At 36.6% G+C, this 16,906-nt stretch overlaps 1 protein-coding gene across 7 annotated transcripts in view; it reads left to right on the forward strand.

Annotated features, from left to right (window-relative positions):
- Positions 1 to 16,488, forward strand: part of DMD (dystrophin) — a 1,602,346-nt gene extending 1,585,858 nt beyond the window's left edge. For 5 of the 7 annotated variants that reach the window (XM_069463912.1, XM_069463911.1, XM_069463913.1 and 2 more), the window contains 2 exons: positions 2,376 to 2,465; positions 14,657 to 16,488. In XM_069463912.1, coding sequence (XP_069320013.1) covers positions 2,376 to 2,465; positions 14,657 to 14,754 — 188 coding nt within the window. In that variant the 3' untranslated portion in view covers positions 14,755 to 16,488. Of the gene's footprint in view, positions 1 to 2,375; positions 2,466 to 9,959; positions 9,992 to 14,656 lie in introns of all 7 variants that reach the window. The other 2 variants (XM_069463910.1, XM_069463917.1) reach the window with 1 other exon arrangement.
- Positions 16,489 to 16,906: the final 418 nt, after the last annotated feature.

A 16,906-nucleotide genomic window follows, 5' to 3' on the forward strand; every position in this document is an offset into this window, starting at 1 on the left:
TATGATAAGTCTGATTTCAATTCTTAAAAGGAGGTGAGTTAAAACCATTTTGAGAAATCTTGAAAATATTAAGAAGAAAACAAGAGTATACATTACTTGTTTTTTTACTACCTTGGATGTAATAGGCACTCAAAGAATGTCTGAATGTTTACAATTATCACTGCCATGAAAGTTTTCCATTAAAACAAAGAAGCCAATTTTACATTTGTACTTGGACACTCATATTTGAGATTCACAGGTAGTTTATTTGTAAAGATGAACTTGGCTGACACCATTGATCTTTCAAATATTCAGAGACAGGAATGCCAAGCACTTCACTGAACTGTACCTGAATCTTAACACAGTACAATTGAGTTCCTAGAGCTCCAGTATGATGTAATTAAACTGTCAGAAATATTAACATCAATGTTCATGACTGTCTCTGTTGGTTCTGATTTATTCTTGATCCTGATCTTGATCATGCTGCCACTAACGTGGACTTGTTGCCATTAAAAATGCCTCATGTCTCCCAATTTAGCAAAAATTTGCATCACTAATGGAACAGAGAGATGTAATTGGCCCTGCAGTTGTCAGGATCCTGTTTCTCCTGGTAGTAGTATTTCATTCATTCCATCGTCACCAGATAATGGTATTTTAAAACTGTAAGAAAAATGAAACTAAAAATACTGAATTTCACTTTTTTTCTAAAGGCAGACATTTAAGCAAGTTGTGTGTGTGTGTGTGTGTGTGTGTGTGTAGAGAGAGAGAGAAAGAGAGAGATTGTAACTCTGCCTTTTCTACTTTGTGACCTTAATTCTTCAGCACCCATTTCCTGTACTTAGTATTTCAAAGAGGTTTCCTATGGTGTGTTACCATGAGACTCACATAATCAGAGGCTTTTGATCTACCCTATGTTCTTAACCCTCCATCCTAATAATGATATGCAGCCTCACATCCACCTAAGATATGATTTTGTCTTAATGGTTAGCATTGGCAGTGATTCTTTTAGCTTGTGCTTTAAAAAGAAAAGACAAAAACATAGGAATAAATGCAGGATTATAATCATAGATGAAAATCCAAGTGGCATAGACCAAAGGAAATGACAAGCATGTTTAAATCTTCTAGTCACTGGCTTCGCAGGCATTTCCAAGTCAGATGTGAACCTGAGTTTGTCCCTAAGAAAGTTCATTATTGTTGACTTGCTGAAGCAAGGTTTTATTTTAGATAGAAGTGACAATGTACTGAACAAATGGAACTTGAAAAGCAGTTATTTTCACTGTTGGAAGACTGGGTTTTATGAAAAATTAGTTTCAGAGGACCTTCAAAATTTAAATTAATTTTGTTTGTGCCTACAAATTTCCCCCCTTACTGCAAATGTTGTTTGAAGTGTTTAACACATGAATAAACAATAGAGACATAGATCCAAAAAATCTATAGGAGACTCCCATTCCCAGTGAAGATCATCCATCCCTAAACTCCTTTCAGAGGCTTCCAAATCATCATTCCATTCTCACATAAACAAATTCTCAAAAATTAAAAATAGATTTCCTCTCTATAAAACCCCAACACATCGTTATGATAAAGTAGTCCCAAGTAAAAAAGAAGAGAAAGAACATAACTCCCCAGTATAACCCATATCTACAGTTTTCAGAATATTAATATTTCAATACCTGTATAGGTCACATACTCCTTTTATTTTTATTACATTAGACTTTAAAGGTACTTAAGTTTTGTTTGTATTTTTTGGTTAAATATCAAAAGAAAGAGTGAAAAAAAGACCTCAGTGTCTCCTTCTTACCTTCATGGCATGAATTCAAAATGTCACATTCTTATTTTTTTGTGTGTTGAGGCGACACACTGCAAGTGTGCCATAATAATTGTTTTCTTATAGTGAAAAAAAGTTTCACATTCGTTAATGGGGCATAAGAAAAGAAGGTTTGTCAACTTGATCTTTCTTTTTTTCTTTCTTTTTCATTGACATATAGTATTTAAACATATTTATAAGGTTACATGTGATATTTTGTTACATGCATAGAGTATATAATGATCAAGTCAGGATATCGGGGGTATCCATCACCTCAAGTGTTTATTATTTATATCTGATGGGAACATTTCAAATCCTCTCTTCTGCTAAACTTTATCTTAACTTCTAAATAGATACATGGTTTTCTTCTCCAAGGATAATGACATAGATAAATGACCATGTGGAATTCTTTTTCCCTTTAAGAAATTGTTTCCTAATCATTAGCTTGAGGGGTTTTTGTTATTTATGTTATTTATGAGCAAGTGAAATGCATTTATAATGGTTTTTAAAATGTAATTGTGGCCCTTTTCTCTAGTATCTGTACATTTTACATAAGTGTAATTGGCCATTATTTCTTTTTGCTTTTCTTAAGGCGAGGAAGATCTCAGTCCTCCTCAAGACACAAGCACAGGGTTAGAGGAGGTGATGGAGCAACTCAACAACTCCTTCCCTAGTTCAAGAGGTAAGCTCCAGTACCTGCAAGGGACTCAGACTTACTGGAATTAGTCCACTCATTTCCATACCCAAGTGATGTGTGATGTGTATTTTCCATATGGAAGTCAACGTGTGCCATCAGAATGAGAATTTGGGTCCATGGTGAGATTTTATTTTTAGGTGTGAATTTCTACTTTGGAGTATTTTGATTTGAATACCTGTGAAATCAAGATGTTTCCAGAAATGAGAATACCACCTTATATTTATCAAGTATTTTACTTGCTTCACACATTAGTCTGAAGAGTTAATTATGAGGTGCCTTTTACTGAAGAGCAATTATTATGCGACTTGTACAGATGAGGAAATTAATACCCTAATGGTGTGTTTGCCAGGGACACACAGCTATTATGTGCTACAGCAGGGCCTAGAACATGCCTGGCGAGTGGTGGCAGTGGGAATTTTGACTTGCAATCTGATGCCCTTTATATTGAAAAATTGTATCTTACTCCATCATTTAAATATAAGAACAAATAATCTTCATAGACTAGTTTGTTATTTTGTTTTAACCTCAATTGACGGAATACAGGCTTTGCAAAAAGGCATTGATATTATTTTTCTTTCTCTCCATCACTTTGACCTTGAATATTTTGCCCCTCATACAAAAGCAACATTTTACCCCACCCCCCAGGTTTTTCCCACTACCCTATATGAGCTTCAGATGTCTTGCTTCATCCAAGGAGATATTTTGCTGCTGTTGCTAGTTTCCTAGGGCATGTATTTTGGTGTATTGCCCTCTCATAAAACAAAGTCACTGTCCTACCTCCCTTCAGTGAATAAAAAGAGTGGCAGCAGTCACCTGTGATCAACTAGAAGGAAAGCCCAGAGAAACAAAAGGGAGCAAACACAAGGCTTTGTGGCCAGTGATTGGCACCCCTAATGGGCAGCCTGGAAGGGAAGGGCAGCAGGAAATCTGCGCTATTCGTTCCTCTCCATAAGGGCAATGAGGAGGGTGTTTTGAGTAGTGTGTTTTTCCTATCTTTTTGTTCAATGTCAGTTAACAATGGCCATTTCCTAGCTATTTGATGTGCCAGTGAACGTTGTGCAGTGCACATTAAAAGCAATAATGTTCTGGTAGAGTGTTGCTAAGGAACCATCAGGGGAAGCTAATTTTAAATGTCTGCACCAGCCATCTTTTCGCTGCTGAGTGCCTCTGATGTGTTGATTTTAACAGATAAAAGTCTTATCTGTCTTCCACCCACCTCCACACCCGCCACCCGCCACCCGCCACCCCCATCCCCATCCTGACTATCTTAGACTCCTCTCCCTAGATGTCATGATTCATAATAAGAAGACCATATACAGGCCTGGCAGAATCAAATGCTCTCACCTTTATCCTCATTACTCTGCCCTTTTACTAGCACCTACTATGTACCAGTAGAGGTACTAGGGATGCAAAGAAGTGACAAGTTCTTTGCCTTCAAGGTACTTATGGTCAATTGGGGATGCAGAGTTCCAAAGAAATTCCAATCACAATGCAGTAATATGATTGCTGTGTGATCCTGGCCACTTAAACTTCCCACCTACTCTGTGGGAAGTTGGTGTCTGCTCTTTTGCACCCTGGGCATTTCTTCCACATCTAAGCAACAAGAGAATAGCAGAGAAGAAGGTACAGCAATGCTTGTGGCTCTGCTTCCCCATAGGCAGCCTTGCCTCCCTAGATTCCTTTTTGTTCCTATATCTCTGGTCCACCCTAATTAGCTTTAAGGTGAAATCCTTTGCACCATCTCCCTGCACCCCTCCTTTTAGAATCCTTAAAGCTAGATACCACATGGGTATGGAAGAAGCTCCTTGGAAGACTAGAAATATACCTCCTCTGATACGGGATTAGGCAGTTAGCATCTCTGATATTGATTTACTCACTTGTATGGAAACTTGGGAAACTCTATTCAGGCCACCTGTATAGTGTTTCCTAAATTAGTGCTTATGGAAGAATATCATCCCCTAAGTGCAGATTTGAGTTCTCAAATGTGAGATAAGGAGGCCTTGTCTGTGATACCGGTTCCATTAATTCAGCTTTCTACTTAGTCATTCACATCCTGGTGGCCTGAGAAAATTAATTCATATTCTTGAGAAAAACCAATCAAATAAACAAACAAAAAACATAACAAGAGAGTAGCTAAGGTGTTGGAAGATCTGGCCAGTCTTTCGGTAGTGCTGTGACCTTGGCATTTTCTCTTGTTTTGCTGCTTCCAGCTAAATTAGGCCTCATTTTATAGACGTTTTCCTCCCCAAATTCAAATGGACTAAGTTTCATCATTGTAAAAATAGGCTAATTATCAATTCACTCTAGTGTTTTTTGGATGATTTATTTCTAACTAAAAGCATTTTTTTTTAAATTTTGAAAGAATGGTGTGTGTATGTGTGTGGAGAGAGAAAGAGAGAATGAGGTTTGATGAAACATTTTACCACTTCGTAGGTATGTTAGGCTGATGTTGGGCAGAAGTTCTTCAGAACCTTAACATCTCGAGATATAGACTCTCCCAAATGGAAAGCCTTGAAAAGTCATCTTAGCATCTTTGATGCCCAGAACAGTGACTTTCGACCTGTTTTGACCATTATCCTTATAACAGAAACATTTTACATTGCAAACTGGAATAAGGATATAAAAAAATTATATGTGTGTTTATGTACACACACACATATGTACACACACCCATCATATGCATATGTCATATATTATGTGTATAGTCACATATGCAAAGATTAGAAACAAGTTTCATGAAGCAATACCTTCCATACTACATGTAATGCACACTCTTTCTCTGTTTTATTCATTTAAAAATAAAATGCTGATTGCAACACACTAAATTTATTTTCTGAACCAGTGGTTTAAAAATACTGATCTCACTTTTCCTTGCCCAGGTGAATATTTTTCCAAAAAAAATTAATTTTTAAAATTTTTACCATGAATGTTTCTGCTAAGACCTTGCTAATGTCTTAGAGGAGTTTATAGTTTTATTGTAACGCTGCCATCCATGTTCCCATTGTTGTGTTATGAAAAATGAAGTTCACGGTTGCTACAGCTGTTTCGGACAGCTGTTTGAGTAACTCAAAACAGATGTCAGAGCCAGAGGTCAGACATTTAGTGGAAATGTGCTATTAAATACCACCTCATGGTTTACTTAACCCTGCTAGATAATTGCCCACAGAGGAAAAGCCTTTTAAAAAAATTATGTTTTTCATAAATATAAAGTATATAGACAGGCGAGTTATTGTATACTTTAAACCTACAATCTTCTTTGTTGCCCCTTGCCACAGAGTTGGACCTTAAGTTGTCAGCTCATCTTTATCTTTCCTTTACACAAGTACCTGGAAGCCCAGAGAAGTTAAGTACCTTGTTCATGGCCATTCAGCAAGTTAAATTAGGCCTCTGATCTTATCTCAATGGCCTTGCTAAACTGTTACCCAAATTAATAAAGGAGTTGCATGCTTCTCCATTTAGTGATAAATCGATAGCCAACACTATCCTGCATAATTGGCAATATAAACTGCAGCATGTTCAAGGTGTGAATGTGTGCACATTTAGCTTTGTGATTATATCTTTTCTGATTAATCTCTAGATATAGTTAGTTGTTCACAAACACTTCGAGGGTTTGAGTGCCTCAGTGTATATTTACACACTGAACAGTAGCCAATTGCTAGCTAATCTATTTACCTACCTATAATCTCTTCCTCTGTCTGTAAGTATATGTAGAAGTTGAATTCCAGTGTAATAAAAGTCATTATCTACTATAAGATACTTTCTCATTCTCTACCTTCTATAGGAACACTACATGGGTAGAAAAAATAATAAATATAATTAAAAATAAACCCTTAAGTGATTTTTCCATAAGTCTCTGATCTTTAGCAGCTTAACAAAGATATTTTTATAGGTATGTGCATTGATGAAAGTAATGCTTTCCTAGTCAGTGGTATGGTATTGGGCTCTCTAAAATGAGGTGGCACTTTATATAGGTTAATGAGTAATAGGATCCAAGATAATTTCTTAGTGCAGTAAGACAGTCCAGAAAGCAGTTAGCAGTGCTGTGTGGGTATTTCTGCTGCCTATACAATCTCTTGCCTACTGACCTATGCCACGTTATTTTTTTCCCCAACAGCCCATGCCACCCTGTCCCTCTCGTACCATCCCCTCACAAATAAGCCCACATACATTCTGTCAAACACCCCCAACTTACCAACCCAACAGCTTTGTAAGAGCTGCCATCTTTAAAAATTGAAATCTTGCTCCATGGTTCTTTTATGGAAAAACAACATAAAGAACAAAGGCAGACGGAAGCATCATATGCCCTCTTTCAGGCACCATTCTGTTTTCTATCTGCTTCCACAATGATTTGAGCAATTATTACCTTACACCAAAGACAAGCAAACTATATACAGCCCATAGGCCAAATCTGGCCCACTACCTGTTTTTATAAAGAACGTTTTACTGGCACACAGCCACACCAACTCATTTACATGTTATCTATAGTTGCTTTCTCACTACCAGGGCAGAGTAGTTGCAGCAGAGTTGAATAGTTGTGACAGAGACTGTATGGACTGCAAAGCCTGAAATATTTACTATGAATATCTGGCCCTTTACAGGGAACATTTGCCAATCCCTTATTTACACTATTATTTTGCTGTACATTCTGACTCATCGCACATACACAGTCACAGGCTTCAGTGCTGACCAACTTTCAGCTCAACAGAACTGTGCTTTTGAATTGATTTATACATTTATATCCATGTTCACCAAAGAGCCTGCATGTTTCAATATTTAAAGTGTAGCCATTTGAATCATCTTTGACTTGTAATGAAACAGAAATCCTAAAAAGAGACTCATTCCCCCTTAACTTTTTAAAACTGTCAGTGAACTAAGATAAAAGAAAGTAAAGGCACAGTAAGAAACAGTAATGCCTTGCAATTGTGATGCTGAAATAATGAATTACAATCAATAATGTCAAGTTCATACTGCCTGTGGAAACTAGACTTCTCTAGACCTGACCAAGGCCTTTATTTAGACTCAGGACTCCCCCAACATACTTCCCTTTTCCCTTGATTCATTTCCTGCCAACATACCACATTGCCAGATGGACACCCTAACTGAAAGTCTGAGGAAACTCATTTCCAAAGAATGTATTTATAAAATAACACTTTTATCTGGCACTTGCATTTACTTATTTATTTACTGGTCAAGAACTTTTTAAAATGTTACAACCAAGTAGCCTCTATTTTATCAGTGTAGAACTTTTCCTAATACAGTAGAAAACATTATTTGTTTTTAACTTTTTTTTAAATGAAAAGAGGAGCTTCCTTTTGTACTATGTCAATGAGCACATTGGGACCCAAGTGATGAGGGAGGATTTTGGAAGAGATTAGGGTTAACATGGATCTGGGAGGTCCATTTTACATAAAATATGGTTTCTGAAGAAGTACTTGAAACAAAACACAAATCACTGAGCTCTAGATATGGTTTGGTGTAGAATGAATAAAGATATCCAACCTTAATCCCTCTAAGAATCATAATTATGTTCTGAAATGAAATCATATAGCTTTCTAACAACACTGTCCTTTCCAAAGTTCTAAAGTTTTCAAAGTAGACCAAAGTTATAAAGTTTTCAAAATATACTAAAGTTACAGGCCAGAATAAGCTACCACCGGCCTTTGGTATCCAAGCTAAAGTGTAACAGTCAAGGCCAAGTTGCTTATAACTCAGAAGGACTCTTGGCCATGGCCCAGCTACTACCTCACCAATTCAGGTCAGCCAGCATTTATCAAATACCAATAGTGTCTAGGTACAGTATGAGGTACTGGGGATTGGGAGATGGGTGTGCAACTAGTGGGCCCTGCCTTCAAAGAGCTCACAATCTTGTAAGGGAAGAGAATGAATTCTGCTACCAGACAGCATAACTATGAAGTATAAAGACTTTTTTTAAAAAAAAAAAAAAAAAAAAAAAAAAAAAGAATAACAAAAAATCTTGCTAAAGGAATCAAAAGGAAGGAGTGAGTAATTCATACTGGGATTTATTTGAGCCATCAAGGAGGAAATGATGTTCTCCTCCCTTTCCTATAATATGGTATGGTCTATCACTGGTAACTCTCACAGCTGAAGAGCCAGTACCCATTTTTTCTTTCTCTTTTCCCTGACTTGAGGAGCATCATGAATTCCTGGCCCTTACATGGTCAAGTTGCAGTTTTTGTATCTTAAGAAATCTCTGACTCACTTAGGAAAATTCAGAAGGAGGACAAGGAGAGAAGGAGGAAGGGAGGGAACGGGGAGAGGGAGGAAGGGAGGGAGGGATGAAAGGAAAAGCCATACTCAGAAAACCTTTAAATATATACTAGAAGTTTTGAACCCTAAACTTGACCTTTGAAAAGTTCCTATGGAAATTGTACCTCCATACTTCTCCATTCCAGACTTAGTGGTTCCCAAATTGTTTCAGGGCATTTTAGTGTCCTTGAAGTCACTGAGCATGGTGGGTCAGGGAGGAAGGGAGATACTGTATGGGACCTCTCACAGCTCTGCTTTGATCTGCTCTAAATACTGGAATTCCATATAAGCTTGTTTTAGGAAGTGTCTTGTTGCTACAGTCAAACAGTTTGAAAACCAATATTTTAGTCTGAAGACTCTGGAGATAAAAGGAAATTCCGTGCCCAAGGCATGCTAGATGTGGTCAGAGGCCCCTACTTTTCTGTTTAGTATTCTAATTATAAATACTGTCATAGAACACTTTGTCATCAGAATCTACTTTTCAAAAATAAATAAATACAGACAGATGTAGGATTCTATGAAACAAGGCCAGTGGGTCTTTAGCCATCCCCTCTCAAGGCTCCTGATATTTGCTGAATTAATGAGGAGGAAGTTGAAAGCTCATTCTTGGATCTGGCTCTGTGGCTTGCCCATTACTGGAACTTACTTCTTCCCCTCATCTTTTCTATATTCTCAAATGCCCCCAACCCCATCATGAACATGCTCAGCTTCTACCAAGAAATTCTCCCAAGAGGATGGAGTCTGGCCTCTATGCGGGGTTCTGCCTTGCATTTGGGGTGTAGGGTTTTGGCACACAAAGTCAACTACTGTTTATGTTTCAATGTGCTGATTGTCACGTTGAGAATGAAGAGAATCTGAGATTTTTGAACATTAAGCTTGAGTTGTCCTTGAAAACAATACCTGATTTGTCAGATTTTTATTCTGTGCCAGTTTTCATCCACTTGAATGCATGAACTCTATGGATTCTATAAATGACGTCTCCTGGATCATGTTATCTGTTTACACTGATTTTAAGTGTATGTAAAGGTTATTTGATTAGATGTGTCTTTTGGGTTTTTTGTTTCTGTTTTTTTTTTTTTTTCAGAAGGGAATAAATGAATTGTCATCTCAACATTTGTTTGGTAAAAGAAGTAAATTGATATGAAACTGTATATTTATGCATGTTTTTTCCCTTTCTGATATCTCTGCCTCTTCCTCTCTCTATTATTAAAGGAAGAAATACCCCTGGAAAGCCAATGAGAGAGGTTAGTGAGATTCAGGCTCACAGCCATGGCTTCTGTCTGTCTCATCCTGCTTTCTATGTTTGGCATTTGTGTAAGAATTGTGTGCGTGCACGCGCATGTATGTATTACACATTGTGTCATCATTTAAGGATGGTAGTCACCTCTCCACTTGCAGTTCATGAGGAACACTCCTCAAATGTTCATCTTGTCATCACCATAACGACAGGACCAGGGGTTGGGGGAGCAAGAATCTCTTTAAAATGACAATCCTTTGCAGTCCCTAGGTTGGATTCCTACAATTCATCATCTGTTGCCATTTGCAACACAAACACAATCTTCAAAATAAATTTAGCCTTGAACATAATTGATGAGTCATAAAGCTTTCTTCCACTTCCAGGACCTTAGCATTTTTCTGCCAGAGCCCTTGGTTTTTAATTCTTCTGGGATGACTTCATTTTTCTTTTGTTTCCTTTTTCCATGGTTCCTACACTCTTTCTTTCCCATTTTAGCTAACATTTTTTGAGCACTTACTGTGTGCCAAGCATTGCTCTCAGCAACTGCCATCTTTTTCATCATGTAATCTTCATGATAAACCTATGAGGTAGGTATTCTTATTAAGCCCATTCTACAGATAAGGAAACAGTCAATAAGACGGTAAGCAGTGTGTCCAAGGTGACAGCAAGGATTTGGATACAGGTAGTCTGGCTCCAGAGCCATATTCTTAACTCTTATGCAGTACTGTCACATTATAAAATGAGATTTGAAAGGCTTGTGTCATCTCACCTTGCCTTTTAGAAGACACTCCTTTATATTTGGCATTTGAAGCCACATAGAACAATAACCTAATTAGGTTAAAAAATTGAATGTTGGAGTCCTGAGGGTTTATTAAATGCCTGTGTATGGGTTCAAAGGGGTAGGATACAGCGTTATCACTGACTGTGGTTTGGGGTTTTATAGTGAAAGATGCTTCTTACTCCTATTCTACCAGAAATATTATCTCAACATTGAATTACCTAAGTGACCATTGGATGACAAAGTTTTGAGTGACAGCCCTAGTGAAACAAGATTTTCCTTACCAAGAGTTTACTGTTAAGGAGGGGAGAAGAAAAACTATCCCATGGGATGGCAATAGTATGTACTGTTCTGGAAGACAGGTTGGATAAGTGGAGAGTGCTTCCTGTATGAGAAGATTGTGGATCCTTAGCACCAAGATGGACTAGAGTGGCCACTGATTCATTTAAACATAAGGAATCATACCGAAAATTCTGCCAACACTGTGCCATGCAAGTCTAATGAATATAATGATCCTTCCATGTATTTATGCCAGTGCTTGCTTCTAAGGCTTTGGACAGTGGGGTCCCAGGGGAGGAGTGGTAGGTTAGGAGGAAAAATTGAAGAAACCTGAATCTGAATCTATGAAGCACTGAATGCTCCTGACAGTTTGCCTGGTTCATGTACTTTGTATGTGAGACTTCTTGGGTTCATTCTTATGGTAAGTGCCCCTTAAAAATTATTTTAACTTTTTATGAAAAATTGCACCATAATTTTGACTACCTTAAACATATTTCATTCATGGATGAATTTTAGAAAAGGACTACACATATAATAGAAGTCACATAGATATTTGGAGACTTAACTACCTGAGATGCATTATGGTCAGATAAGGTTCCAGAAGCCAGAGAATCAAAACAATAATGACTTTTTTTAATTCTATGAAAATACTCCAAATGTACAGTAGACCAGATTTTTTTTTCCTGAGATTGAATTATAGAGAAGCGAAGATAAGCACATTTCGCTGCAGTATTCTGGCTTTGCTTTGGCCAGTTGAATGCTAACCATTTATTTGGGAAATGTATTTTTTAAAAATAGAGTGCCAGATTGCTATTGAGATCTTGAATCTTTGCCAGAAAGTCTCAATTCCAGTCACTGCAGAAAGCAACTCCCTCAGGCAGTGGTGGCGTGTGAGACTAAATGTGTTGCATTTATCGCCAACTTGGAAAAACATACAACTGCCCTAATGTTCAACGCATGGTGCCTTTGTGTTCAATAATCCTTGCTTAAGAATGGATTAAATTAATACTTTTTGTGGACATATTTTTGTGTCAACTTGTGCCTGAAGCTGACTGCAAAGGCCTCAATCCTGGCCGCTTTTAGTGCCTTTTGCACTTACAGTATGAGATTGTAATTTCAACTTTAGAAAAATCTGTCAGGTAAAACTAATGACCTCACTAATGCTGTGCCTTACACAAATGGATAATAGAACCAGGATACAAATCTAATTTCTATATCTATGTTACAGTGCAGTTTTACACCTCCAATAGACTGAGGTATGATTCTTTGGAGCAGTATTTTGTCAGAAACAGAATTTTTTGGGGGGGAAAAAACCTCCATGAAAAACATTGAAATCATTATTTTGGCGAAACAAGTATTCATAAATGAAGTAACAAAAGGCATAATACAGATATGGTGACGTGACTCTAAAAGTTCTTCATTTTTATTGCATAAGGATGACCACAAGGTCATTTGTGAAAATTTAACAGTTTAAACAGGTTAAAAGCCACCCAACATTTTATGGGAGTGTGTGTGGTATGTTAAGAATAATGAACCTCTGTTTTCCCTGGCAAATTTTTAAATAGCAGATACCCCTAGAACTTATGCCTCTTGAGAGGCTCAAGAATTTTCCTTCCAGGTAGTAACTGAACAGTATTTTAAGGAATAGAAGTACCACTTGGCTATATAATGTATAAATGCATTTACTTGTTTTATTATCTGTTGAACTTCAGTCCACATCCCCTAGCACACAGTCTAAAAAGGCACTTTTTGATTATCAATACACTGACAGGAAAAATGAGTTTTCCCCTTTTTCGTTTATGTTTTGTAATACATTTTCCAGCTCCCAGGTAGACTATAATATAGTCAGATGTGGGTCATGAGAAATAGTTTGAATTACATTCAGGTATCAGGTTATAAGGGTCTTGGATTTTGTTTTTACTGGCTTTGTTAATAACTGTTATGATTGCTGGTAATTAAAAATTTGCAGTTAGTCCATCTATTTTCGGTTATGCATGAATAATTGTGCAGATTTCCTGGGTTGCTGAGAAGTAAAAATAGATACAGGGGAAGCCCTCCAACCTGATAGCATCAGATATATATTTGTATTCTGAGCTCTGAGGAGCAGCAAAGAGCCCACTGTGTCTTCCTGTGGTTTTTATGGCACAGAAAAGCCAAAGATGATTTCAGTTCTTCACTAAGAGCTGCCAAATAGTGGCCCGCTTTATAAATAGTACATATGCTTTGTTTAAAAAGTTTTTATATTGCAGTCTCAACCAAAATCCAAAGTGATTTTTTTAAATGTAATTAGTTCTCAATGAAACTGCACTGATAAGGGTCAAAGAGATTTACAAACTTGGTCACCTTAATATAAATGCCTGAGTGGCATTAAACTTTTAATAAATCTCAAATTGATCTGGTATCATCACTGTTTAAGTGCCTGCCCATGAATCCTCTTCACATCTTCTCATATTTTTAAGAAAGGATATGTCTCTTGAAATAAATATTACAACAGAATACCTGCCTTAATCTATCTTTAATTTTTATTGGGATTTCAACAATTATTATGGGAATCTGCGAAGTTGATACATAGCAAGGTAGTAATAGCCTAGTAAAGCATTTCAGTTCCAAAGACAGTACTTGAAGAGTAGAAAGATTTACCAATGTCCAAGAATTAAAATTAGCCATATAAAAATACGGGATATATCTGAAAAGGCAAGCCATAAATTATGTCTCAGATTATCTTACTCTAGATATGAATTTTGCTACGAAATACCTAGGGACATTGGGTATTCTGCTCTTATGCTCCATGCTGGGGAATTAATGCTAGGTCATGCCACATTATTATTAAAAGGCTATTCTGGTAGTTAACCCTCCTTTAGGAGGAGATCAAAGATGCAGTCACAGGATACCCAAATCCATACAATACGTGTGGGTCATATTATAATTAGGCTCTAGAGTAATTTGGAATGAAAAGTGATTTTTATTCTGAAGCTTCCTAATTCAAATGTTAATAGTGTACAAAAAGGTGAATTCAAGAGTTTATTTTTCAACCCAAGTAGAGAGAAAATAGTCACCTCCACCATAGCCTCAGAAGTAAGCCAACAGCTTGAAACAGCCTTTGAAATGAAAATTTCATGTGGTGATGGTGGTTGGGTGGTGGTGATGGTAGTGATATTGGAGGTGATGGTGATAGTTATGGTGGTGGTATTTTGATAGTAAACAATATTAATACAAGTAGATGGTAAGTAATCACTCATAGCAAGGTAGAAAAGGCATATCCCATCATGTAATATTTCCATTATGATAGTAATCTTGTGCTCATCCATGGAATCCTTTTGATATACGATATTTACATTGGGACGATGAGTATATTATTTGACATTTTTTTCCATTTAAATGACACCAGTAGCCTGATCCAACATTAAGCTGATACTAACAACATGTAATGGCTTCATTAACAAGGCTTTGCTTCTTCCTGGAAACTGGTGAAAATCAAACCCTGTTGTGTACACTCACGATGCAGCTTCTGTGTTGTCTTCACTCAGAAATGAGGAATGATCTCCCAAATGAAAAAGAATCAGGGTGATGATATCGGCACCCTTTGTAAAGTCTTTCTTTCTCTTTGCTTTCCAGGACACAATGTAGGAAGCCTTTTCCACATGGTAGATGATTTGGGCAGAGCGATGGAGTCCTTAGTTTCAGTCATGACAGATGAAGAAGGAGCAGAATAAATGTTTTACAACTCCTGATTCCCGCATGGTTTTTATAATATTCATACAACAAAGAGGATTAGACAGTAAGAGTTTACAAGAAATAAAATCTATATTTTTGTGAAGGGTAGTGGTACTATACTGTAGATTTCAGTAGTTTCTAAGTCTGTTATTGTTTTGTTAACAATGGCAGGTTTTACACGTCTATGCAATTGTACAAAAAAGTTATAAGAAAACTACATGTAAAATCTTGATAGCTAAATAACTTGCCATTTCTTTATATGGAACGCATTTTGGGTTGTTTAAAAATTTATAACAGTTATAAAGAAAGATTGTAAACTAAAGTGTGCTTTATAAAAAAAGTTGTTTATAAAAACCCCTAAAAACAAACACATACACACACATACACACACACACACACACACACACACAAACACACACAAACTTTGAGGCAACGCATTGTTTTGCATCCTTTTAGCGTGATATCCATATGAGATTCATGGCTTTTTTTTTCTTGCATATTAAAGATAGGACTTTCTCTAACACCACCAAATGACTACTTCACATTGCTCTTTTGGGAAAGACTGAGTGGGGCTGGCTGTGGGTTTTCATTTTATACATCTATATGTCTATAAGTATATAAATACTATAGGTATATAGATAACTAGATAAGAATTTCTATAGACCTTTTAAATTCCTTCTTCAAATGTTCCTGCCACTGTCTAATGGAAAGAAATTGCTTCTCGTTATCCAGGCTTACCTGCTTGGTCTAGAGTGAAATTTTCCCTGGAGCCTGAAGCCTGGAGGAAACTACAACACTAAAATATTGTCTAGGGCTCCAGATGTTTCTCATTTTAAACTTTCCACTGACAACTAGAGTATTGAATTTTTTTTTAACAGGAACGTGAATGAATACACAGGACTTATTATATCAGAGTAATCCATTTTTGATAATATTCAGCTTCCTGCTGCTGGCAATACCATGATTTAGATTTAATGATGCTTTGGTGGAAATCAGAGAATCAGAAGATATTTTTAACTCTCAAGCAGTAGGACGACAATGGTAAGGCTAGAAGGCTATGAATTCCCAGCCAATCCCTGTGAGGAAGCAGGCCACTCTTGAAGTAGAGGATTGGATGAATGTTCATAACCATACGTAGAGATCTCTATAATTACAACTAAATTATTCTGCCTTCTTCTCACTGTCAAAAGGAAGTAGTTGTTTTGGTTTTTGTTGTTGTCTCATATTTTTTCCCCATTGCAATGAGTTTTTAAATGCCACAAGACTTAATTTAAAATAACCCTTAGGAAAATACGTGTAAGACGGTAGCCCCATCACATTGTGATACTGATAAATATCAACCCAGAAGCCCATGAGCTGTGTTTCCCTCCTTTGTATTTCTCTGCAAGTAATACCACACAGGTTTGTAAGTAGGAAGGCAAATTGATTCAAGTGTTCCAAAAGCAAAAGCTACTCCAAACCCTTTTTGGTGGATTAGGCAGATTCATTAAATATATACACAAACAAAAATTGTTTGAAAAGAGGAGAAAAACTCAAGAGGAAAAGCTAAGGACTAGTAGGAAAAAGCTTTACTCTTTCATGTCATTTTATTACTCTTTGATTTTTTTAATCATTCATTCAGTGGAAATCACCACGTGACGTATTCTTTTGCAAATCTGTTACCTCTGACATCAAGTGTAATTAACTTTTGGAGAGTGGGTTTTGTCCATTATTTTATTAATGATAATTAACATCAAACACAGCTTCTCATGCTATTTCTACCTCACTTTGGTTTTGGGGTGTTCCTGATAGTTGTGCACACCTGATTTCACAGCTTCAACACTTGTCTATTGCATGAACATTTTTCTCCATTTTCTTTTTCCTTTATAATTTCCAAAAGAAAACCCAAAGCTCTAAGGTAACAAATTACATGAAGATTTGGTTTTTAGTCTTGCATTTTTTTTCTTTTATGTAACGCTGTACCTTTTATTTACCCAAGGATTTTTTTTAACCAAGATTTAAAACAAGGGGTTACTTTACATCCTACTAAGTTTAAGTTTCATTCTAAAATCAGAGGTAAATAGAGTGCATAATTTTGTTTTAATCTTTTTGTTTTGTTTTATCTTTTAGACATTAGTTTTGGAGTGAGTCTGTCAAAATATTTGAATAAAA

Source organism: Eulemur rufifrons, chromosome 30, assembly GCF_041146395.1.
Source record: "Eulemur rufifrons isolate Redbay chromosome 30, OSU_ERuf_1, whole genome shotgun sequence".
Lineage (NCBI taxonomy): Eukaryota > Metazoa > Chordata > Mammalia > Primates > Lemuridae > Eulemur > Eulemur rufifrons.